The sequence below is a fragment of the Micrasema longulum genome, unplaced genomic scaffold, assembly GCF_059751315.1.
Source record: "Micrasema longulum isolate JH-2025_06_02 unplaced genomic scaffold, ASM5975131v1 h1tg001677l, whole genome shotgun sequence".
Taxonomy (NCBI): domain Eukaryota; kingdom Metazoa; phylum Arthropoda; class Insecta; order Trichoptera; family Brachycentridae; genus Micrasema; species Micrasema longulum.
In genome coordinates this window covers 69,684-97,537 of record NW_028278856.1, presented here as the reverse complement: position 1 = coordinate 97,537, position 27,854 = coordinate 69,684, and the positions used below count along the sequence as shown (strand labels likewise).

The window sequence follows — 27,854 nt, the reverse complement described above, 5'->3', positions numbered from 1 at the left end:
ACTTCATTGGCTTTGCATGCTGTGTGGTATCGCATTGTCTTGCTGCAGTAACAGTTAAGCATGGAGATTTTCACAACGCTTTTCTATTTACAGTTTAGAGGATCAAACAACACGTCTGTACTCGTAAGTACTTAAACCAAACTGTCTGGCGGTGGGATCTATGTGTTTTCAGTTATTTGGTAATTTCAATTATTTTGGAAACACTCCTAGTATACAATATGTATGATACCAAGGACTTTTTATTATGAAGAGACAAACAATGATGAATAAACACAAAAATTTCTATTAAGGTACATTAAAAATAATAATGTTAATTTTCATAAATTTAAAAAAATAAAACAGGTTTAAGCTCTTCACAAAAATCAAAAGATGGAAGAATAGGAAAATATCATATACTACGAATACCAATGAAAAATTGTGAACTGGGTTTAGAAAAAAAATATATATTTTCAAAATCAATATGGATCTGTGGAGAAATGATTTCATGCATGAATTTAAAATAAAAATTGTTAAAAAATATGTACAAAAACTGACATGTTTGGCCAAGGTCAAGACAATTGTGACGATGTTCTATTTAAATTGAAATGATCACAAAGTTCAAAATTAAAGCGAATCGTGACATATTAGGTCCGTGGCCAATTCAATGAACCGTTTTTGCGGGAATTTAAAATTAATCTTATTTTTTATGCTAATAGGTACAAAAAAAATTTTTTTACTCGACAGTATTTCATAGACCCTTATTAAAATAGATTTGTAAAAAAAGTGATATTTCCCTATTGTGGATTAAACATAGGTAGAAACATGAATGTTAATCCATCAGATGACAGTTATAAGCCATTTATGTGCCTAAATTTATTATTTAGATAATAATGATTACCTTTAGGTTCATACGGGGTGTGACCAAAAGGACCCTTTCGTCCTATTAACTCGTACATTATAATAGCAAATGCATAAACATCTCCTTTTGGACTTCCACGAGCCAAACCAGAGTTTCCATTGGCGCGCAAAAGTTCTGGAGCTTTCCAGAAAAGACCTGTCAATGAAACACCAATGAGAAAAACAAACGATAGTCCCAAACATTTTATGTAACGGATAATATATTAAACAATATGCTTACTGCGATAATATTGGTGCTCTCCAATCGAGTCATTCTCTGCACAATGTCGAAGATCATGCAAACCAAAATCTGTGACCTGTATGTAACAATATAAGAAAAATTTTAACAATATTTTGAGTACATCCAAATCTTTGTATACTAAAATGGGAAATTTAACCGCTTAGGAATATATTTATTTTTAAAAGATGAATATGCTAATACTTATAATAATATACATTCCTATGGTTTACCCAAATATTTTAATTTTGGGTCCCATTTTCAAAAAGTTGTAAATAACTCACTATTAGAAAATAAGAATCAAGTAAGAGTGGAGTCCACAATACTAGCCACAACCTGATTTAAATATGTACACTGATATCTCAGTCAAGGTGAAAGAATTAGAGAATGTGTAGACATTTACAAATACAAAGCTTATGACCTGACATTGGCTGGTTTGTGACTTCCATAACTTGGAAAAAATCTGAGGAAGTACTATATATACATAGGGTGGAGCATGTGCAAGATATATTAGAAAGAAAATATTTTGCAAACAACTATATCCAACAGCGCCAGCACAGACTGTCTTACCTCCCGGCTTTCAGAAACATCCTGCCTCCAGTTATGCCGACTGGAAGAGCAGTCAGACAGCTGCACATGATCATGAGCCATTGCTCAAGGGTTCCTAGTCTGATATGTTGCCCCAATGTATGCCTTAACACAATCCCAGCGGGAGCTATCTTAATACCACAATTAAATTTGTAGAATAATTTTATCCATACGAAGGCTGATGAAAAACAAGGATACTCCATTTTACACTTGTTTTTCTTGTTAGATCTTGGCGTTTTCACTATACAAAAATAACAGTCACTTGAATGATCAGTCACTTGAATGACATGGACTCTTGCCAAATGGGTATACCAAATGGCAATTTATCTTGTGCTGTCTTCCTTCGTCCACATCCATAAACATCTTATAAGGGCCCCAAGTTTCACCAATTTTTATTTTAAAATATGCTAAAATAGGCTTATGATCTCAAGGGAGTGAAATAAGTACCTATGTAAACGAAAAAAATCTACTCTCTGTTTAGTCTTTGTAAACAGATAAGAACTCGGACTTCACTTTGGAACAACTGAATTTTTTTTTTAAAATTGTTCCCCGGTGTTGTTACATTCAATAATTTTAAGTTACAAATGAGGGTTATACCTGTAACATCCATCGCGATGTGACTACGCAGTTTGAAGATTTAAGATTTCCGTGCCAACCTAGGGGAGAGCTATGTATAAAACACATGCCCTGGAAAAAAAATCATCAGTTACAAAATACTTCTTTAATTGTTTGTATGGATTATTTTTAAATTTGATTCTTACCTTAATGAGATCATGGACTAGAGATGCAATAAACATGTTATCTAACTTAATATCTTCATTTTCTATTATATCCTAGAAGAAAAAAAAAAAATAGTTAAAATAGTAAATAACCTCTGAAATGTGAAAAAAACGCAGGCAGGACTTCAATATCTGAATAGATTACATATCATTGAATCAACACTACAATTACAAATCCGTAAAAACATATTGAAGTTTAATGTTTAAACTGGTTTTATAATTGATTTCAATGGCAATTAAAATAATATCTGCTCTTATTACACAATTTCATATAAGCTATTTTGGTAATGAGCCTATACTCCCTTAAAAGGATTTTTTTAGGTATATTCAAAACTGTCCGAATATACGTATTTTTGATATACCTATTCAACATTTTTTTATTTTTAACAAATAAAATATGATATATTTAAATTATGATTTTTTATGATATAGAAACCTATATGTAGTAATAAAATAACAATTGATAAATCTTTTTTGTAGGAGAATTAATGTATAAATTTGATAATCTATGAATTTTTTTTAGATAATCGATAATACTTACATATAAACTACCCTTAGCACAATAATCGGTAACTAGCAACACTCTCATAGGCTCAACACAAGCTCCAATAAAAGAATTAATAATGTCATGCCTCAAGTCTCGCAAGAGACGCATTTCTTTCATTATTTCACGTGAAATATCCTGAAACCAAAGACCAAATTAGTCTAAACTAAAAAGATTTATTATAAAAGCATAAAACTGACTTATTGTGTTATTAATACAAACTGTGAAAAGCACTAACCTTTTTCTTGGAAAATTTCAGTTCCTTGATTCGAATGAGATTTCCACGAAACTGTCCTGTAGCGGCAAATACTTGCAACCCACAGCGGCTCTCAAAAGAACCACCACTTGCGAGACTCAACTAATTGGAAAAATACTTGAACTTATTATTTACGAAATTTAACTGTATTGAAATACAATGAAACCCTGTTTAACCTCACTTGATTTGACCTGTTTAACATCTATAACAGTTGTTATTAAATTATGTAACTTTTGGGATACTTCAAATCTCGCACATAAAAGATTTTGTAAGAAAAACATTTTTAACCAAAACAGTGGCATGTAGCATGCGTAGGGTTGTCAACGTTATAGAGCCCTCTGTCCCGACAAAACATATAATGTCCCGATTAAACTTGCACAATGTAGCAACGCTGTCAACTGACAAAAAGTACATTAGGTAGCAAATCCTTTCAGCAATTTATGTATCTAAAGAACTTTATAGAGGCTAAACTTGCCTCAAAAGAGTGGAAATCGATAAATTCTATTGTTGAAATTATGCGAGTATTTATTTCAATTTCTGCCCATCATTATGGCATTCCACAGCGGAAAGAATAATATTATTGATGTCGGCTCAGTGGACCGATGAAATAAATTGTCAGCTTAAAGAGACTGTAAAATCAATATTGTAGTAGAAGGTTAATTTTAAAATGAGATGCATACAGTTCTACAGATATGTAAAGTATGATCAGCAAGTTCTTCCGCAAGAAACACCGCATAAAATGTAAGAAAAATGGTTTAAAAATTGCCTTTTTTGTTGCTACATCTACCCATCCCGGAGCGTCCCGATGAGATTCAAGCCAAATATGGCAACCCTAAGCATGTGCCAAGGCAATCAAATTTTTTGCTCTATTTTAACTGTTATTTTGTCTTGAAAATTCACCTTTTTTTTTCAGGTTTTGGTTGACTTTGATAGAAGTGTAGTAAATTTAATGTGAATCTCGTATCAAAAAATAGTGACGTGCATTGTTTGGAAACAAAAAGAATGATTGATTTGATTAATTATTATTTTCTTTAATATAAAATAAGATAAAATATAGCATGAATATTATTGATACTGAAAGGATATTGAAGCGATTCATATTAAAATTCTATTCATAGAGAGGTTTTCTAGTTTCATTGAATTGTATAAATAATTCAACAGATCTGGTTTTTTAAGGCTTACTTTACTGGGCGACGCAACTAAGTCGTTTCCGCTGTATCCGTGGATATCGTGTGAATCAATTTTCCAGAGCAATCCTTCAATTTCCTGCTCTATTTTCCATTTGCGATAGATGCAGACAGTTACAACTATTGCACAGAACAGAGTCACCGCTAACACAACAACGACGACCATAGACGACAAGTGAGTGTCTTCCTTGGGACATTGCTCGTTCATGAAACCGCAAGATGGTTCATCGGCAGGTCTTTCATTATTATTATTCGGCCACTCCATTGGAAGTCTCGGATTGAGTTTGTAAGACTAGAAAAAGTTATAAACATTAATTTTCTTCAAATCATAAATATCAGCTCCTCATATTTCTATTCTTTCTCATCTTAAATTCTTCACCCTTTTATAGAATGTGACATTTTGTATTTAATAAGGCTTGTATTTTTACTGTTGTGTACATATTTATTTAGTAACAGAAAAAAGTATACAATCTACTACATTTTTTGGAACCTATTTCTTAAACAATATATTATTTTTATTTATATACTGCATTGATAAGCTCCTCTGCATTGATAAGTCACCTTTCAAACTAGCGCATGTCTGCGCTTTCTTTAAAAATTATTACATAGCTTACAAATAATGTAATAAACGTAGAAACAATACGCTGGTCAGTGTGTATTCCGCCTGTTCTCCACCCAATTGGTTTTATTTTTTAAGAAATATGTTTAAAAAATATCCATGTATGGAAACATTTGGTTTACTAAATAAAATAATTTTAAAAAATCGAACAGGTTCAAAGCATTGTAAAAAGCAGTTGGGTGGCTGTGATTAAGCCTGTGTTAAAAATACTCAAAACAATATATTGGTGACTTGAATAAGTTCTCGCTGTTTTTTTCGACATCTCTCGGCTTCGTACGGCACCCATTTCCTTGCTTTGTAATCATTCCTAATGCTTTTAAATGTTTGGAAATTGTTGTGTGATCAATTCCTAATAATTCTGCTAGTTCATTTTGCATCTGACATGGGTCTTCATCGAGTGATGCTTCAAATTCTTCCTCTAAACTTTTCGGTGAGCCAGAGCGTTCTTTTTTTCAACATAAAAGTTGTTATTTTTATTTCTAAACCAATCTCTGCATGTTGTTTCCTACAGATCATGGTTGCCGTAAGTCTCCAAAAGAATTCTATGTGCTTCAACTGCAGATTTAAAATAAAAAATAAACATGTACTGTCATTTCAAGCCTTATGATGAAGTTGGCTGTAGTATTGCCCGATGTAAAAAGGCTGAAATAACATCATCTGTCGGGAAACACAGAAAACTTATTCAAGTTCCCACTATAAAATAAAAACCCTGTTTATCTAAATAAATACTCAATTAATTTTATAATAGAAAATTAATATCGCTCATTGCTGGATAGTATTGAAATCCCCGATACGTGACCTGTGGGAAGGCGTGAAAAAAAAATGCATGATGTGGAACTCACTCACTGGATATTCACCGCTCGGGCCTTGTTGAAAATGTCCAATCGGCACCAACTGATGGTCACAGGTGAAATTATTTATTCGAATTTGTAATCCAGGTTTCAGAGCCAAAACTGAGAAATTACCTTCGGAGTCTCCATGCTCGTCTAATCGAATAGTAGCACCTGTTATACCTAAAAGCATACAAAATGTCAAATCCACGTTTAAGATAGCAATAATAGACACCCCCTATATGCCAAGGATAAATTATGTAAACGCGCTGATAATTATTTGAATAAATATAACCTTTGAATATCAAGGGTTGCACTCTAAGATTTCTGTTTTTTTAAAGAGGGATTTCGAAATTTATTAATCCGTCATCTTAAAATTAGCTTAAGCTTTAGCTTAAAATACGAAAGCGAAGAGTAATTTTAACACAAATATCAATAGGTTTACTGAGGTGTAAGCCGACGCTAAACTAGAGAAAAAAATATATTCACCATTAAACATTTACGATTCACAATCAAACTATATTGCGAAAGGAAGGCTAATATGGCCTTTTTATACCCTATGCAACATACAAAGGTAGTATTGACAATTTAAAGCTAAATATTTTTGGTTAGTACATATCCTCTGCTCATTATTAAAAATAAACAAACAAAAAAGAATGGCCCATTTCATATGTATCGTCCAAATCAACACAGTAAAATTAGGGTGGATTGACATTTATTATTTTCATCTGTATTTATTTTTTCTGCGACTACTGTCAGCTAAAAGTTCCTGAAAAGGAAATCGAGTGGAGACTGGTCAGCCTCATGGTGTACTGGTTTTTGCATTTGCCTGGCATTAAATAATTAAATAAATTGCAATATAATAAATATCAATCCACCATATATTATTTCATCATGCCATATAGATTTTTACCATGGAGTGAAATGGGCCAATAACATGATATAACACAGAGGGCTCGTGGTTCAGTCTCCGTGAATGTACATTAGTAACAATTGAGACTCTCATAATAATTGAGATGTCAAATTCCAAATTCAGATCAGTCCAATTTAAATACTAAGGCTTTGTGCTGTTTATTTTTTATTAAAATCACGATGATCGAAGTTTGAACTTCTAAATGTTTGTATTAGTTTTTTTAAACTAATTCAAATGTTTACTTTTGTAAAGGGAACAATTATGTGATTTTTCTATACATATATCATTATATGATTAGTTTATAGGAACAGGTCGAAGAATTTGTATATCTGGGTAGTATGTTTACTAGAGATGGAAATATGGACAAGGATATTGAAAGGAGGGTTAGTGCCGGTAACAGAGTTAATGGTGCCTTAAAGTCTGTCGTAGCAAATAAGTGTCTATCGCAAGAGGCTAAATTAGCAGTTCATAATGGAGTTCTGGTACCAACCCTAATGTATGGAAGCGAAGCATGGAGTTGGAAAAAAAGGGACGAAAGTGGACTGAATGCTGTTGAAATGCGATCCCTCAGGCGAATGTGCGGAAAAACAATGTATGATAGGTGCCCTAATGTCGAAATTAGAGCAGAATGCAAGGCTGAGTTAAGCATTATCGACAAAATTAAGAAAGGTCTTTTGCGATGGTTCGGTCATGTGGAGCGAATGAATGATGAAAGAACGGCTAAAAAGATTTATGATGCGAATGTGTCTGGTTGTAGAAGTCGAGGAAGGCCGAGAAAGACATGGCATGATCAAGTACAACAAATTCTTGAAAGTGGTCATGTGAAAAGTCGGAATAATCGACGTGCGTGCATGAGAAGATGTATGAATGTGAAGGAAGCAAAGGAAGTGTGCCAGGACAGAGTGGTGTGGCGTTCTATCCTCTCTGCCTACCCCTCTGGGGAAATGGCGTGATGGTTAGTTAGTTAGTTAGTTAGTTATAGGAACGACCAACAGTTTGTTTTTGTTTCTGACATTTAAAGGGTGTACCCCAAATACGCTAAGGGTAGCGCCACATTCAGGGAAAATCCGCTGCGTAAATTCTGCTGCAGAATGCCAATAAATTTATGGTTGTTCCATCAGCGGACTGTTCTTTGTTCCGTTCTCCGCGTGCGTTTCAGTGTCTAATCGGCAACTCTGCACTGCATGTTTTCTAATGGGATGTGACACACTCAGCCGAAATTCCGTCGACTGTATAAGCGTATTTAGTCTACGGATAATCCGCCACGGATTATGTAGTGTGGCTGCTCATTCCGTTGGGGGTTTTCCACAGAGGGATTTACGCAATGGACTTTCGGCTGAGTGTGGCGCTAGCCTAAATGTAAAAAAACATGGATACCCAGAAAACCGGAAATTTGTTGCCAGTCGCAATCATGAACGCCTATGGTTGCCACAACAACGTAAAGATGCTATAATTTATTTCCTATTGCAAACATATGGTCACATAAACTTGTGACGTAGCAAAGCAGTTCATTTTTATCAATTTATTTATACATTTTTGATTAACTTCGCCGTACACAATAAAATGCTCTAATTTTTACCACGTGTAAGAAACCATTTTATATCCAACTTCCCATAGCACTGAACTTCCTCATCAAAATAAAGAGCCTGTTCACTAATTTATGTAAATGTATCGAAATTAGGAATTAGACACCTCAATTTGTAAGTATTTAACACCTTTCATTGCAACTATTATGTGATGGGATAAATGGGCTTAATTTTACTATTATATTTTGCTAAAAAATGACTCTTGAAAATAAATTGATTCAAGTCAGTTGTAAATACACATATTATAAAAAAACGGACAAATGCTGATATATAGTGTGGATTGAAAATATCTTTGTTTAGTAGAGTACCCCTTTGTTTTTTTAATAATTGAATTTTAAAGTTGTTAAAAATTAATGATTTAATTTGTGAATTAGTTTTCGATAAAAAAGCAAATACAACATTAAGCTCGATAGTTAATTATCTTATCAACTAACAAATAAAGCACATTTTGATGTATCTTACTTGTATATGTTCTGTTATTGATTGTTTCAATAATTCGTGAACCATTGGTTGCAATTTCCCTAATTCGATCAGGTGTAAGATTTTTCTCATTATGAAGTAATTCATGTAAGGCCCAAGCGTACAATTTTACAGAATCATAGAGGTATGCTGCATATATGGATACAAACTGTTAATACAAAAACAAAAACCATTATATTTTATATTTGCAATAGAAATAATATGAGAAAGATTATGGGTTAACGCCAATTTATTGTTATTGATTTAAAACAAATTCAATATTAAAATCTACATAAGTTCAAAAAGGACATCTCAAAGTAATGTAAGATCATTTTGTTTTGCAAAAATAAAAAAGTTTGATCCTGAATTTGAACTAAAGTTCACAAAAATATAATATTGATGATAATTTCTAAAGCGTAACGAATTTAGAATGTAAAAAGTATATTGATTTTGTTTTTAATAAATCGATTTTAATAAGGATGATTTCCATATTTTTAATTGTAGTCTATGAAAATATACATAAAAATCTAGCTCAAGTAAACCTAGGCTTAAACTATAAAAGTAACTTAAAGGATACATTTATTTAAAATATATAAAAATACTTTAAAATAAGTTAAACCTCAGAGGAAGAACAAGGAATGACAGGGTATATTGTCTTTGTCAATTGAAATTATATTTTATCACTAATTTAGTTAACTTCCGATTTTATAAAAAGGAGAAAACATAATTATTCTATGCGAAACTAAAAAATCATTTTTGTGACTTGAAAACAAAAAAACAGCTGGGAAATATTAACTTAATCCAACGTGCAAATTATTTCAGAAAACACACTCGTATATGTCTGTCGTAAGGTATATGTCTGTGTAGTAGTGTGTTACCCAGTCTATAAAGAATGGCCTGCAGCATACCCCACCTAATAGCCCGATACTTTATGGATCTGAGCTTGGAAGGGGAGATTTTGCAAAATGAGACCTTTCACCCTCCACTCAGTAGCAGATCTTGGTTTGGAGGGCGAGAACTGATTTATGGGGACTCGACATCATAGCTCTTCACAGGTCGCGGTGACATCAGGAGCTTGTATAGCACTGACCCCCATTTCAAAGAATATAATAGAATAAGTATGTCTTTATGGTAGAATATTTTAATAAAAAAGGAAAATTAAAAAAAAAAAAAAAAAGAAATATTTGCGTTCTTATGATTTACCCAAATATTTAATTTTGAGGGCCATTTTCAACGAGTTGTAAATAACTCACTATTAGAAAATGGAATCAAGTTGGGGTAGAGTGGGATTCGAACCACGGACCTTTGGTCCGTGAGTCCAAGACACTAGCCACGGGACCACAACCCGATATATAGAAACCTGTTGCTAAATCTTAAGCATGCAATTTAGTAGGACTTTGAAAATATGTGGGTATGTACATAAGTATTTTTTACTTTAATTTTCAATAAACTGACATTCCTTATTCTTTTCATTGGGTTTTATTATCTTTCATATCTGTATAACATGTTATTAAGGATAAATTAATCTTACCTTGACAAAATTGCTTTCATTAAATATTTGAGGAACAGAAAAGTTAAATGGTTCTTTGGAATTATACGATTCGACCGTCTCCGTAAATTTTGAATACTCTTTACTGGGTGGTGTTGATACTATCACAAGCAGTGACTGGGATCGTTTTTTAAAGGATTTGTCATCGCGGCAATCTGATAATTTGTTAAATTGATCAGGTCCTGCAGGAACAAATAAAATAAATGACACATATATAAATCTGATGAAAGTATGACACGGAAGGGAGTGAAATTGTGCAATACTCACTCCACAAATATTTCCAAGGATCTTTAGAGGTATATGTTGACATATCGACAAAAATAACCATGTATTCTCCGTGCAGAAATAACTGCGCTGCATCCATTGAATGCATAAACTGAATTAATGTTGCGGGTCTTCCTAAATAAACGTAAACTGAAAATCAAAAATACATTTTGCTGAATATAAAAGTTCGAAGAAAATATATGTACAGAATGTTTAAAATTAAATGCATTTTAAAGAGAGATTATTGAAAATGAATGTCTACTCTGTTCAGTAAATAAGAGCTAACGTTTTGCTTTTGTAAAAAAATACTATTTTAATTGAGAGTTTACTTTTTATTTAAATGAAAACAATGTATAAGAATGCCATTTTTCTTTCAAGGTGAATAAAAACATGTGATAATAAGAAATTGATTCTAATACACTGGTTTACTTTTATCATTCCCATTATAACGGCGTAAATATTTATAATAAACTTAAAATAAAATGGATCTGTAGGAAAATGATTAGGTTGTATAACAATGAGAGAATATTAATTATAGAACGACCAACACTTTGTTCTTTTGGAAGGCGCTCCTGGAAGGACGGCCCGAGGGAAACGGGTCCTGCCAGCAAGACTCATTCTATGGTACGATTTGTATGACCGAATGAGGGTCGTCCTGCTGGCAGTACCCATGCCCCAAGCGTGACTCTTGCGTGTCTTATACTCTCGGCCATTTTGGCTAGACTGATCGGAGAAAGCAGCAAGCCAGGAGGCCCAATTTCAGTGGTGGATTACAAGCGTAGGACACCCAGGCTTGAGAAAAATAATATTTATTTTTGTGTTCTTACCGGGAATTAAACCCGAAACCTTCCGTGCATGAGTTATGTGTCTTAGCAATTTCACAACCTAGGCTGCCACAATCATTAAAGTTTGTTTTGATTTATATACATCATGACATGTTTGATGTCAATAAAACAGTGATTTTTACTGGGATAGCTTTAGGTGTCAGTCTTTGTCCAGAACTTTTAAACTTATATAAAAAAGAGAGAATAAATATAATTATTTTGAGACCTCTGAAACATTATTTACATTCATATTTACTATCTAGATTAGTTCAAAACGGGAAATATAGGCACTACTGATATTACAACAATAACCAACTAACCAAAAATTAAATCATTTTGTGAGTATTATGTTAACTTACATAATGTACCTATGTAAAATTTACAATCTTATATTTTATTACTTTTCTAAGAATGTATCTATGTTTTATCACAAACCTTTATGTTTTAATGTGGTTTACCTTTATTATGTTTAACCATATCTATTAACTATGCTTTCCTTTTACTAGATTTAAAAAAATATATTTATGACAAAACACATTGTATTACTTTACATATTAAATTAAATATTACATTACATTACATATTTTATTTGTACAAAATATTCCGTATATTATTAACAGTTGGTATGAAGGGATATAATATATTATGGCACTATTAAAAGTTGATAAATTAACATCACATATCACTCGCCACATTGGCTGTAAGAACAGTTTTTTTAAGGTGTTTTTTAAGTATGTATATGATTTGTATATCTTTCAAGTCATTAGAAAGTGAACCGTAGAACTTTATTGCTGAATACAAAAAACTGTTTTTTTCTTTCTGTTAGTCCTGGGTTGTTCCTAAGTTAAATTGTTTGATGCTCTTGTATTTCTTACAGAGATAAAGAACATTTAAGAGAAGGTAATATAGAAGTCTAGGCATCTACGGGGCTTACGACCTGTCAATGGCTGGTTTAAGTGGCCACTTTACACACTGTGTAACATTCACCGTTCTGCCCATATTCGAACATCTATATTCCTTCAACTCTTTCATCTGTTGATGTTTGTGAAGTTAAAGAGTTGAAACCTTTATTTATGCGGGTGAGATTCATCTAATTGAATTATTTCACCTACATACTAGGCAACACCTGAAAATCTTATTTTTTAAATTTCTATACTTCTTCATGGACCAGGGAGTTGAATACAGTCCTTGTCTACAAAAAATCGGACAAACTCAAAATATTGTTGGTATAAATATATATAACATTTAATTTAATATTTGTCTTTATTTTATTATTTTAATTTTAAATATCATCTTTTCTGTGTAAATGAATTCATCTAAATTGATCATTTTTGTACTGTTCTATTATATCTTCTAATTATGTTATATATTTTGTACAAAGTAGCTACGGCTGTTAATAAATAAATAAATATGCATGTATAAACACAGTATATACTTACTTCTTGTTCGATTCTTAGTCTCTTGAATAAACTGGTACCAATATCCAACATTACAGCACAAGAGTTGAAGTTCACAGCACTTGTGTTGATCAAGAACTTCTCGCAAATGATTCACCGTCATATTATTTTTCTTGGCATGGTTTTCTAGAGACAAAGCAACGGTCAACCATCTGTCATCGTGAATTATGGAGAATTTTTGCCACCTGTAATATTTAAGTAGCGATATCACAGATTTGGTTACCTGTAAGTAATACAATATGTTAACTACCCGATGGTTAGAGAATTGTCGGTGAGATTCCTAATATTTTGTAGTTTACCTGCAAGTCCGGAGGCTCAGTTCTTGCGAATGTAGGAATAGTGGATGCTCGGTAATCTGAACATTTCTGAAACAAGATAAAGGTTTGTTGTATTTTTCTTGTGTTTGTAAAAACATTAAACGTCAAAGAATTGTTTTTTACCTCTGTTAGTAAATTAACAAAAAGCAATGGAGTGAGTTAAATAACTTTTCGGTGTTGCCTGCTACATTTGAAAAATAATTCAGTCAGATGAATCCCGCCCGCATCAATAAACGGGTGGTGGTCCCGTGGTTAGTGTTCTGGACTCACGGATCAGAGGTCCGAGGTTCAAACCCTACTCTACCGCAACTTGATTCCCATTTTCTAATAGTGAGTTATTTACAACAGATGGAAATTTTTGGAAATACGGATGTTCAAACAAAGGCAGAATGGCGAATGTTACACAGAGCGTAAAGTGGTCACTTAAAACAGCCTATTTGTCAACAAGTCATAAGTCTTGTAAATACCTAGACTTCCATATTATCTTCTTCAAAATGTTCTCCGTCTCTTTTGCAATATGTTCTGTGAATCTTAATAATATATTAATCCTTAAGGGGTGAAATCAAGTTCTTGTCTACATAAATTTGGACGACATTGTTACATAATATTCTCAGGTATAAAAAATATGTATTTAAACTAATTAGGTATGACATTTTTAAATACAGAGACAAATCCTTGTAAATTCCATGTTACATTTCTAAAATGACTATATTTTAGTCTGCATTGCAAAGTTATGAAATCATTCAACGCTTCGTGATTTTTCAGATCCTTTTAGAACAATTTAGTTTACAAGTTAGAGAACTTGAGTTCTGAAAATCTTTCAGTTATTTCAGAAAACATTTTCAGGTATTCTTTATTTTCAGTATTAAAAAATGACTTTAACCAGTTTTGTAAAAATAAGAATTTGCGTTCTTACAATTTACAGATTTTTTTTTAAATAGTCTAAAATAACTGTACAATCTAATTATGGTAGAGCAGGTTTTAGGTTTCAAACCTCTGATCCGTGAGTCTGTGATACTACCACAGGAACAAAACCAGTTCAAAACACAAAAAGGTATTATCACTCGGTAGGAATATCGGATTTAAAAACTGTACATATAAAGTATTGAAAAACTTCTCTAGTGTTTATAAAAACCTTAATAATCAATAATTTCAATTACAAAATTTTGCTTTTCAAAAACGCCATTTTACTATGTTGGCAATGAATTTAGTCACACGACTCCACTTAACGTTACACCAATCACCACGATCATGCGTTTATTTTAATGTTGATAATGCTAGATATAGAAATGTTGTCTATGCTTCATCCCCCTCTCGCATAAAATTTGTGTTATACCAGATGACCGATTCTTAGATTTAATAAATGGTAGTTTTTTCGGCGTATATATTGATGTATTTCTACATTTACGCACAATGCATCGAATTCAATGCTCTCGCAACTTTTAAATGTTTTTTTCTATACGATAATATGGAATACGCTTTAAATGCAAATGAGTTGATAAATATCAAATGCAGGTATGTCCATAACGATTCACCACAGTGTCCATGTGGACCTACTAGCTTCTGAATTGACAGAGAGTTTTTTGATAGTGTTTTTATTTTAATAATGAGGACATGTTTTAATTGGAACAGTACTGAAATGATCATACTTTTTTTCACTGCATTTTGTAGAACAAATATGAAAAAAGAATTGGGTGGACATACTGGCGTTTGATATTTATCAACTCAAATGTTATATTTTATTTAAGTTCGGTGTTTTTTTATATTTGTTAATAGACTCAAACTAACACATTAAATTTTAAATATATTTTTGTGTATCGTATTATCAGTACTATGATTTTTTTAAAAGTTTGACGTCATATGACGACACAAGTTCTCTTCGATGAGTTCTGTTGATAAGCGAATTGGTTTCTCGTAAACCAGAAATCTATCATAGAAGTCTATCATTGGTGGATTTGAAAGAACGTCATTCAAAGTAGTTCGTCTTTATTATAATGATTTTTATTATTATTTTCATACATTTTCAAGAAACTTTGCCATACAATTTAATGTTTCAATTTTTACCGCGCGTAAGAATATTATGCACCATTTTCTTAAGGGCAGAACTTCCACATTAAACCAACGCGACTTTATGGTGCCCGGGGAATCTCAATAGAGTTAAATATGGAGAAATGGAGGAATGTCTCGTAAAAACAGCGAAACCCACTAAATTATAAATATCATCGATATATATCGGCAATAACTATCATATATCCATCGAACCCTGTACAAAATACAGCACAAACTTCTGTATACCGGCAAGAGTGCGTCAATGTGTTAGCTAGTCTGAAATAACTGAGCTTAAAAATAAAATAATAAAAAATTGTGGTATATTGGGGTTCGAGCCTAAAAATGATTCGTGAGTTTGAAACACTATTACAAGATCACAACTCGTGGTTGCGAATTATGTGGGTATGCATTTGTCGATTATTGTTCACTTCCCCCCTCCAGTATCCTTTGATAACCTGCCACAGCAAGACCTCGTGTCGTATATTTTTTCGCCAAACGTGTGCCGCATCACCATTTGTTCCACCAACCACCAGTGTTCAGCTCCAGATCGGGGGCCTGTCCTAGTGTTGGCGCCGCTCGCAATTGATCAGTCGGACCGCAATTCCATCAAGAACGAACCAGGTTAGTGGCTTCCATTCCTGATCCATTTCATTTGTTGGGGTTGTGACTGATTAACATTTCATACCGCATATCAAAGATATTCATTTATTTATATATTAAAATACAGTCCACTATATAATAGAAGCCCTAGGGCTTCGCCCCCGCTATTTCTCGCCTCGCACCCGCGCGGGAATTTGTTTTCCCGCCAACTCGGTTCAATTTACTTTATAATAATAATAATTATGGATAACTTATACAGCGCCATTTTCGTATTTTAATACCTCAAGGGCGCTTTACAAAGTGATTAAATAAAGATATAAATTTAATTTTAACTTTAACTTTTTAATTTAAGAAAAATAATGTACTTTTTCATACTACTTTTCCACCACATGCTAAGAATTTATTCAAATGATTTAGAGAACAAGTGGGTTTTAAGTTTCTTCCGAAACATCACTTCACTCTCACAGTTTCGGACTTCTGCTGGGAGAGCATTCCATGCCGTAGGGCCTGCGACCGCAAATGCACGTTCGCCGAATTTAGTGCGCTGTTTGCGTAGAGGTATAATAAGTTTTCCTTTCGACGTAGATGTAGCTGATCTAAGCGGAAGACGTCTGTCAGCTAGTTCATCTGGAATGCAGAGTTCCCTTAGATATTCTGGAGCAGAGTTGTGCAGTGACTTATACATAAGCCAACAGTGTTTGTATTCCACCCTCTGTGGAAAACGTAGCCAATGCAATACTTTCCTTGCTTCTACAATTTTATTCTTGCTAGTTTATATCGAATTCATCATTAGCGTCAAAATGCAATCCAATTTTCTATGTACGACTGGATTCTGATAAATACAAAATAAAATTGACAAGTAGGTACCTACTTACATATGAAATCATGGGTAGATTCTGAGACTGGGATACGATTGCTTCCACATAGCAATACTCCTCGGGTCCGAAGAATGCCACGACGCCGTCACAGATCATGTCTGTGATGGCTTTAGTGGCGATCACTGTGTCTCCTTTGGTATCATTCCATCTCATGACCAACTCCACATCTGGCAGAAGATCTGGACTATTGTTTACCTGAAAATTATAATCATTCAATTAGAAAAAATATTTAAGAATGTACGCAAATGAATTTTGTTTGAAATCACTAGCGTGCTAACTGGTTTTAAAAAACGATTGAACGCAGCTATCCAGAAAGAAGCCAGCTCTAGAACAGTGAAACTGGGATAATAGCACTTATGTGAAATGAGTCAATAATCAAATCTACAAAACAGTTGGAATGTTTTTCACTTCGAAAAAATGATAAATAATGCATACATTTGTTTTTTTATAATTCAAAAAATAATTTAATCATGTATTTGACCAGTTTTTATGATTTTTAAAGTCTGGCTGACCCTCAACCTAAGATGTGCATTTTGCAGAAAACTGCCAGCCCCAGTAAAACTCTGTAGCTCAATCACAAATAACCATCGACGAGCTTAAAAACCTTCTAAGCATTTGAGCGATCACAATGAACAATAATGAACATGCTTAAGTTATCGCAGTCATAAGTCAACGCGTGTGTAATCTCTAAGTCAACGCTCGGTTTGTTTTTTGTTTTCCTCGTAAATAAATACAGTTCAATGGCGAAAAATCGGCGTTTACTTAAAAAAATAATAAAATATATTGCATTTGCAAAAAAGTAACGAGTATCTAATACAAAAAAGTGAAAATTAAATTACAATTACTATGGCGACTGCTTTTCTTGACATTTGGCTGGCCAACCGCCGGCTAAATGTAATAAATAGCATGATAAATAATAAATAAATGAATAAAAATAGCAGTTTTGGAATATTTTCCATACTTACACCGGTGAAATTTAAATATGTGATTGCGCAGCAGGATTATACGTCGCGAAACGTAAATATTTTGACATTTAATATTAGGTGTTCACGGATGTTTCATTGTGATCGCGAATACGATAAACAACCATGGTGAGAAATTGTTATCACGTCGCTTATTAGCACGTCGATAGTTATTTGTGATTTTTTTTATTAATTTTTTTTATTAAGTTATATTCATTTTAACAAATAAGTAACATACAAAATTGTATTTTTGTTCCCGCAAAGCCGAAGCTTGTCTGCGGGTTACATTACATTTTTTAAAAAATTTATAAGTAAGTACATAGTTTAATAATAATTAAAGAATAAAATATATTTATACACTTAAGTTTCACTTGCTGTTTAATAATTTTTTGACTATTTTTTTAAATGAAATTAGGTTTTTTTCTTCGCGATTTTCAGCTGGTATTAAATTGTACAGTTTTGGTACTACACTACCCATTGTTCTGTCACCATAGTAGTTTTTCTGTCGTGGTACCATCAGTTGCTGTGCCGATACTTGTCGGGTCATGATCTGGTGGTTTATTTTGGATTTAAAATTACAATCGAGGAAGTGATCTGTCACTATCTTATATTGACACTGTTTGTTAATTGGCAAAACGTTAACAAAATCAAATAATATTTTATTGTTGTCTTTTGCCTCATTCTTTATTTTTACAGGTACGATAATTTTTTAAATTTGTACCTGTAAGTTCAAGACTCTATCCGTATAAGATTTAAAACTTAATCCCCATATTCTTAATCCATATTGAATAATTGGGTCAACTATTAAACTACTGATGTATGTTGTGTCATTATGTATTGAACATATTTTATTGAACATTTATATTATTGTACTAATTAATTTGTTACACTAACTTAAAAATTAATTTTAATGTTTATTAATGGAATTTCGGTGATGTTTTTAAGTCCGGCTGACCACACAACTTAAAATATGCGTTTTGCAGAAAAAAGCCTGATCTAATATTGAATGATCAAATTTCGAATGTATGAGGTTACATTCTGTATTAGAACATGTTTTTTACTACCGGTTTTTAATAAAAAATAATGAATTTACAACATTGAAATACTAATGTATTTATCCACTTTAATTTATTACACTACATTTCTAGCATCTAAACCGTAAGATTTTTCTAGTCTATGGGTGTTTTCTGCAAATTGAGAAATGCCGTTTTTGTGATCAACACTATTTTCAGAAGGCGATTATTACAGTTTTTGCATGAAAGCGGCCTAGCTGTTTTTAGCAAAACATAGAATCGACCTAACTGCACCCGATACCAGCAATACAATTTTTTTTTCAAAAATTTAGGCAACAAAAAGGCTGCTTTCTGCAAAACAATATTAAATTGTCCCTTCGTCAAGACATATCGGTACAAATAAACTGAGGGCCGGTTGTTTGATCAATAGCTATAGTTAAAACCCGGAAATATTTATTTTTTACGCATTAAAAAAATATTTTTTAGCTGTGAATATTTCTTATTTACTTTGATTTTGAATCTTGGAATACAACAACAAAAACATATTATTATGTGTGCTCTAATAATACCACTGAATATATTTATAGATATAAAAACTTATGTTCAAATATAAGTTACCATTAAAAATACTTGGCACTTATTAACTTGATCAATCGCGCCTTCAACTTCTAATAGGCATCGTCAGACTGGTAAATATTATACAGTGTAAGGATAATTGATATAAGTGTAGGTACATTAAAAAATAGTCGTAAGATATACAATACATAATATTTCAATGAAACAGAGTGGGTCGAATAATTGAAAACATGTGTTGGCGGTAAGGGAGGATTCTATTCTGTAATTTTTTAATTTTTTTTAATTTTAATTTTTTTTTATTTATAAATCATATAACAAAAGGTATTTTACAAGTATAATACGTTGAATTACATTTCCAGGAGTTACAACAACTCAATTCGGGACATAAATAATATTAACATTTAGAAAATAACACATATCGAGAACAACAAAGAAAAAAAGCAAGTTTAGCACCTTTATACAGCACAACAATATATACGCCTAAAACCTTATCTTAAAAAAAATAAAAAAAAGTAGTGAATCTACTAAGGGAGATAAGGTCATTAACATCACATGCCATGCAGATGATGCTGCCATAGTGATGATGAGAACATACCCATCTCAGTTAGTAAACATTTGGATGCCTAAGAAATGTCGTATAGTACAATGAACACATGATTATTGGAAACATAATTCGGATATACAAAACGTGTGTCAGACCACATCATGGTGTATACAACAGAGGCGAGAATAGATAGAGAGAAAATAAAAAATACGAAAAACTCAGTAGAAAAACTAAATAGAAAACCCAAATAACTGCTCAGAACGTCAGATATGAAAGTACTAAAGGCAATCGCAGGGAAACCCAAAAGAGGCAGAATCTAGAGTCAAGAAGTTAGACGGATTTATTTATTATTTATTGTTTTATTGCAATGTACAGGGTCAAACTAAGGGGGCTATTAAGAGTGAGTTTTTAAATTCTATCTGCTGATTTATTGAAATGCGATCTATACATTTATATTTAATTTATAAATCGCACCCGAGTGTAAAACCAAAGTGCAAAATTCTAATTTTTGAGGTTTTTCACAAATCCAAAATTCATACCCCAAGCAAGTCAATTTTAGAAATTTAAAGAATGAATTCCAAATTGATTATTATTTTTGACATCCCACCTTACCGCCAACTCATTTTCAAATAAGCTCACCGTTGATATATATATATTTTTTTTAATTGTATTTTTTTAAATTTGGGATGAAAAATAAGTATCCTATTTTACTTCTCGTCTCTCCAACTATCCATAAGGAACGAATTATGTCAATCGGTCGCTGCGTTGAGAAGCGAAGGAAACACAAGCAGACAAACCAACACACTTTCGAATTTATAATATTAGTATGGATGGATGGATGGATATAAATAAACAGATTTGCAAATAAATGTACTGTTGTAATGAATAAATATATAAATAATTATAATCACATGACGTAAATTATTTTGAGACAGTCAGGGATTAGGTGGGTTATTTTGTTAATATAATGGTTTGGATATAAGTCTGTCTTATCTGTCAAATTTCAATAAAATTATTAATAGGAACGCGCTATCAAAAAATGGAGGTATTAATGTTGAATTTTATTATGCCCGTCCGCAATGTAAATATGTATATTGGGGGATATTAGAAAGATAAGGTTATCGAGCCATTTATCATCTAAAAATAAGTACCTACATATTTACAAAATCGATCAATGTGACACTGGGATTAGAGGTACGGAGACTAAGTGAAAAATGACGTAAAGGGCCCATTGCATCAAAAAAGTTAGGTTAAAAATTACGTCAAAATGTGTTACTTGAAAAAGTAAGATAAAAACATAGATTAACATACAGTAGAAACACCGTGAATAAAAAATGGTAAAACAGGACCCCGATTACAATGGAAAGTTAACAGAGTTATCTTCGACTGTCCTTAAAGAAAACCCCATATTTTTGTACGAAAATGAGTATATTTGCATGAACGTTTAAAGTATCTTTGTCGGTAACCTATAATTAAACATGTTTAAAAGAAAAAAAATGTATGTATATTCCGCTTTTCACGCAGAAAACTTAATTTTACTTTGTAAAGTCGTTAGAAGTCGTTAAGAATATATTTCTCCAGTCTGGTCGCCCCATTATCGTGTACATTCTGATTCACTCGAGCGCGCCCAGAAGAAATTTATAAAATATATTAATTTTAAACTTCATATTCCAGTTGCTTTATTTAATTATAATCAATTGTTATCTTCAGCAAATCTTTTAAGGCTTTCTGATAGAAGAATCCTAACTGACCTAATATTACTTTATAAAGTGAACAATTCATTAATTGACTGTCCTTGGCGTGTTTCCGTGTACCTGGTCGACATACCCGCCACAGATCACCTTTTTGTTCTGCAAGTTCTAGGACCGACTATCACATGCACTCGCCTATCCATAGGCTCCACAGATATGGCAATCAGTATGAGGACAAGGCTGATATATTTGGTTCTGGACTATAGTTATAAAACGAGTCTGATTTATTTTTTTCTCTCGCAATATTATTCTTAAACTTTTCTTTATATTTAAAAATGTTTTTCCTTTTTTTTTTTTCAAATTAATGTATTTATTTAGTTAATATTTTTGGTTGCTTATGTGTATTTACATACTTGTTACTATTGTTATAGTTATGCGATTTTATAATTTTTTGTTATGTATTTATATATGTATTTTTTTCCATATTTATGTTCAATATATGTTAAAGGCAATTTAAGCCGTTTATGTAAAAATAAATAAATAAATAAAATTGAAGATAAATGTTAACTTCCCATTGTAATCGGGGCCCAGATATATGTTTAATGGCGAGAATGAACGGTAATGGTAACGTAAGACGAGGATGACCAAGAAAGAGGTGGTATGTCAAATCTGGAATCATCTTTTCCTTCAGCCTTGTAGAGAAAAAGAGACCATTGCTGGATAAAGGGCTCTTACAAATGTTTCCATTCCTTCCTATCACCCGCTTTCATCATCCATATTTTACCAAATGAACTTATTATGCACTAGCTTCTCCTACGTATGAAATACAGGAGAAGGGCCGTCCTGTAAGTACTAAACTTCACATGGAATGAATCACCAATGCCTCGGTACTTATTGCCTAGAGAATGGAGTCTATTGATGACTGCATTTTTACCATGCGAAGTCGAAGTATTGTTGCCACAGCATGTTTTATGTCAGGCAAACGCAATAACCAGTAGATCATGCTGACGAATAATCTGCACTAGATTTCCTTTCGTAGAATTTTTAGCCAAAAGCAGCAGCTGAATAAATTTTAAAAGAATACAAAGATAATATAACAAACATCAATCCAACCTAATTTTACCGTGCCATGTGGATTTTAACGATACGTGTGAAATGGGCCATGTCGGATATCACGGGGCTGTGCCTTGATTATGAACGCTATATTCATCTGTATATGTCGAGACGGTAAACTTAACTTCTGTACTATCCGAATCTTACCTAGGTATGTTCTACCTACTTGTCATATCGACATCATATGATCGAAACAAGCCAATGGAATGACCGCAAACAATTAGTCCGCGTTACTTACGTCATTATCATTTAAAATAGTTCTCATTTATATTTTAAATAGGCTTCTGTAATAAAAAGTGCTCACTTCAAAGCGATTGTAAACTCCAATGAATCCCAATTCAAGCAAAAAATGCTCGCTTGAACATGAATATGGCATGACTTTTGGAAATCACCTAGACGGTACACTTAACGATCGTCTGTATGAGTCTACCGATCGACTACAAAGCCGGCTCCTATAACGTCTCGATATATACACTCGGAAAGATAGTAAAACAGATAGAATAAATAAATATTTTTTAGAGTGGTAACTTTCTGACGCATATAATCTGTGTCTGACGCCTAAATACCCTTATTTGTTAATAGGAGAGAACCTAACGACATTATTTTCACACCTAGGCGTTCGTTTTATTAAAGTGACAGTTATATCGGAATTTAATTCGACTTCAAAACTTACTTTTTCTCTCTCCTATTTTTAATACGCTTTAAAAAAAAGTGCCAACTTCAAAACGATAAAAATTTTTAATAAATCATAATTAAAGGAAAAATGGTTCGGTGGAACAAAATTTTTGACACTTTTATTGCGTAGATAAACGTATCGAGGGGTTCTAGACCCGTCGGTATAAAATGATGTACTTACATAAAAACTTGATGGTGGGAGTATCGGTACTATACCTTTGTAGTCGGTCGGGAGACTTTTATCTTCAACTATGACGTTATACTGAAGCTATGTCATTTTAGAGCGTTGATATGTGTACCGAGACGTACGCTTCCCCTTAATTCATATTGATGTAGCTACCCAAAACTTTAAGGTGGGGGGTCGGTAGTATATCTTTATAATCGCTAGAGGGAATCTATCTTCAACTATATACCGTCAAGGTGAAGGTATGGCGCCTTTATCTTCCCATCATAATCGAGGCCCTGGTTTTAGTAATAATGAACAAACAGTATAAAAGGATCCAGAATAAAATTGTACCTCGTTGAGCGCCATTGTGAGGGCGCCCGAGATGGCGAGCCCCTGGCGGTCGTGCAGCGTGCCCCGGGCGGCCGTGAGGTAGCCCAGCGTGAGGCGCGTGCGCGCGGCGGCGGGGGCGGCGCCCAGCAGCGGCGCCAGCAGCGCCAGCAGCAGCCAGCCGCCCGCCCCCATGCCGCGCCGCCCCCCGCCACTGTCACCACCGAGGGGGGCGCACCTGCAACGAGCAAATCGTCACATCAACTGCTCAAAAATACTGAACATCGTCAAATCAAGTGGTAAAAAATAGTAAACATCGTCAAATCAAGTGGTGAAAAATAGTAAACATCGTCAAATCAAGCGGTGAAAAATAGTAAACATCGTCAAATCAAGTGGTAAAAATAGTAAACATCGTCAAATCAAGTGGTAAAAAAATAGTAAACATCGTCAAATCAAGTGGTAAAAAAAGTAAACATCGTCAAATCAAGTGGTAAAAATTAGTAAACATCATCAAATCAAGTATTGATTAATAATATATATCGTTAAATCAAGTGGTAAAAAAATGTAGTAAACAGCTAAAGTAATGATAAATTAGTAAATAGATCTCGCATAATTAAAAAAACAGCTGAATTGTTGACTGATGAAAACATTAATAAATAGCTTAAGTGATTACAAAATAACGAACAGCTTTAGAGGTCAATAATTAAATAATATAAATGTACACAAATTAATTATAAACAAAAATACGTAGTTCAACAATGTTTGAGTATGTCTAAATGCTTGCAGACTGGCTGGATTTCCTCCCTAGTCACTTAAACCAGCCAATGACAGGTCATAAGCCCTGTAAATGCCTAGACTCCTATATTCCCTTCTTAATAATGTTTTCCTTCTCTGTTGTAATAAATTTAATTATAAATACGTAGTGTTCTGTCTGAACATTTTGTTAATAATTATCTCTGATTATTAACTCTTCTCTGTTTATTTTCAAATGTAAAAATATTTAAAAAAAAGTATATTGTGTCCTAGGCACGGGGAACCCCAGTGAGGTTACACTATTTTTTTTTATCAAACAGCTTAAATTTTGATAAAATAATAAATGGCTTAAGCTGGTTTAGAAATAAATCTAAAGAGTTTTAAATGAAATAAAATGAACGATATACAGCTTTAGTGGACACAAAATAATGCATTATTTGAATTGGTAAACAATAATGTTGTGGGAGGGTCCGATGCCTTGCAGGGTACCCGCTGGCACAGCGCGGGTTTAAACTGTGTGTGTTTAGACTATACCCTGTCTGCGTAATCTATAAGTGTGAAAGCACTACAATTAATGATATGAATCATACACGTATAAAACACGTGAGTCGAGGTCCTGTAAAAAATAATAAAACAGCTTAACAGGGCCCCGATTACAATGGGAAGTTAACAATTAAAATTAAGTTTTCTGTATGAAAAGCAGAATATGCATACATGTTTTCTTCTAAACGGTTCAATTATAGGTTACCGACGAAGATACTTTAAATGTTTATGCAAATATACTTATTTTCGTACACAAATATCGGTTTTTCTTTTTTTAATATTTTTTTTATTTTGTCTTAAAAAAGTAAAAACAATACATATGAATGTCCTAATATTAACTTATATCTAATTATTATTAAAATAAACGCTAATGAGGAACTTCAGCCCTACGGAAAATTTGATACAAAAATGTTTTCTTGCGTGCGGTAAAAATTAGAGCATTAAACTGTACAAATATGATAAATATTGTTTTGAAAAGGTACCGACACAGAAAATTTCATTTTAATACTTTAGAAAAAAAAATCTGTTTAGTTTTAGGGTGCGGTAAACGAGACAACGAAACATCGAATTTGTCAATTTTACTTAGGCACAATCAGTCCGAAATGCAGTTGTCTTTTTCGGCCTTTTTCGGCCTTCGGAAAAATGTTCTAGTACCTATTCATCAAATGGTCGGACACTGTATATCATTTTTAAGTGGTCACAAAATGATCCTGAAATGTTATAATTATCTGATTCATATAAACTAGTGACGTCGTTCGATGTAGTTTGTTTTTATTAAAATATTTTTTATCATTTTTTTCGTACATTTTCAGGAAACTTCGCCGTACAATCTAATGCTCCAATTTTTACCGCGCGCAAGAAATCATTAATTGTATCAGATTTTTCGTAGGGCTGCAGTTCCTAATTTAATAAACGGCCCGATGAATTAAAAACGAAAAGTCGAATAGCAGATCTAAAAGTGTTGCAATGAAAAAATATTACTCAAAATTTTTGATAGTGATGGTAATTTATATAATTCATATAGATAGAGTTTAATCCTGTGTTAAATGTTTCTAATATTATGTTTTCTTACTATTTTGGATCGTATTAACTGATATTATGTAATGTCACAAAAATGTTTTCTTTTTGTGTATCGTCCCAAATGAGCTTTGTTTTTATAACTCCTGGGCTGCTATTACGAACGCAAGTATAGCGCGTTTTGACGTACTAAATGCGCGATATAGCGCGCTGTAAATGCGTTCGGGTTACCAGCCCTGGGGTGCTATTCTGAACCGCTCTGGTGGCATGAGAAAACAGTTTTTCTCGAGTATTTTGTATGTAAATACACAAGATAATACGGCCGCGAGAGCGTTTGGAATACCACCCCCCTAGAATAGACTAAAGTGTTTTAGATTTATACAACTTGATAGATTTATTCAACAAAACGTTACATTGTTTTTTCGCCTCGTGCAATGTGAAAACATCGTATTTACAAAAACGTTATATATTATAATGTAAACAATGAAGTTTGCCCATTCTATTCCGAGTAAATTCGTTTAAATATCAGGAAAATACTCAAGGTAGACTAGTTTACCCAACGCACGAATCTCAAACATTTTATCTAGATGGTACGGAACTATGCGTTGTAGTAAATATTTTGTGAAACATCAACGATATACACTTTCAATTTAATAAAGAATAACGAAAAACTTTCTGATCGTGGTCTTTCGCATCGCTCTTCTCAGAAGAGAACACTTTCCATTCCTCCACATCATTTGTCAGCTATTAATTTTGTGTTCAAGGCACCAGACATTGGAATGAGCTACCTCTTCAAATAAAAAAACCCACCTTCTATAGCCACCTTCAAGAAACGCCTGAAAAATTACTATATATCCTTAGAATCCCAACCTCCCTGATTTTTTTTAGATATATACGTATTCATTCGTTTTCTTTCCTTGGTTCGTCTTTCTCTCTCCGTCCAGACTCATTATCTGATTCCACATTCCTCATTCTTTAATATGTATAACATAATGTACTTTTATTTCAGTCAATTCACGGACAGTGTATACTTGTAATGCCGTATTAAATAGACTCCAGGAAGTCGGCAATTCCCACGTATCGGATATATTGAGTGTAGGATATTGTTCTTATATATCAAACCTATTGAACTTTTTCAAAGATGGTAAATGGTAATTATGTCTTTAGTATAACGAATAACTGTTATATGAAACAGTGCTTTGTGATTTTCCAGTTATATTTACCCTTTAAAGTATTTTATTATTAATTTGAATTTTATATTTATTTTTAATTGTTTTAAACTTCTACTGAATCTGTTATATAATGTTTAGGTTTAATTTTAGTTTCTAAATCTTAGTAGTGTAAATATTAAAAAAAAAAATTAAACCAAATATGTTTATATTATAAGTTTTGTAAAAGGCAATTTTGCCGTATATGTTTATAAAATAAAATAATTAAAATAAATAAATTAGAGTTATGTGCAAGCCTTTTCTCCCCATTAAAAAACAGCTGTTGTTTTAATTAATTAGGTTTTTTTAAGTATCCATATATTTATTTACTTAAATTTTTGTACATAATGTTATTTGTACATTGGCGGGCTTATTGCCAAATGGCGGTTTCTTCCAACTTTCTAAATATACTTTTTTAGAACAAATTTTCGACCAACTTTTTTTTGACCAGTC

At 32.7% G+C, this 27,854-nt stretch overlaps 1 protein-coding gene across 1 annotated transcript in view; it reads right to left on the bottom strand.

Moving 5' to 3' along the window:
• LOC148274335 (receptor-type guanylate cyclase Gyc76C-like) overlaps positions 1–24,118 on the bottom strand; it is a 33,374-nt gene extending 9,256 nt beyond the window's left edge. Inside the window, 15 exon segments of the mRNA XM_088237271.1 lie at positions 878–1,033; positions 1,118–1,193; positions 2,300–2,389; positions 2,464–2,535; positions 3,023–3,163; positions 3,264–3,383; positions 4,464–4,760; positions 5,934–6,100; positions 8,879–9,044; positions 10,407–10,606; positions 10,692–10,838; positions 12,952–13,192; positions 13,269–13,334; positions 16,811–17,008; positions 23,905–24,118. Of these exon segments, the coding sequence (XP_088093397.1) occupies positions 878–1,033; positions 1,118–1,193; positions 2,300–2,389; positions 2,464–2,535; positions 3,023–3,163; positions 3,264–3,383; positions 4,464–4,760; positions 5,934–6,100; positions 8,879–9,044; positions 10,407–10,606; positions 10,692–10,838; positions 12,952–13,192; positions 13,269–13,334; positions 16,811–17,008; positions 23,905–24,075 (2,308 nt within the window). The 5' untranslated portion in view covers positions 24,076–24,118.
• Between the last annotated feature and the right edge of the window lie 3,736 nt (positions 24,119–27,854).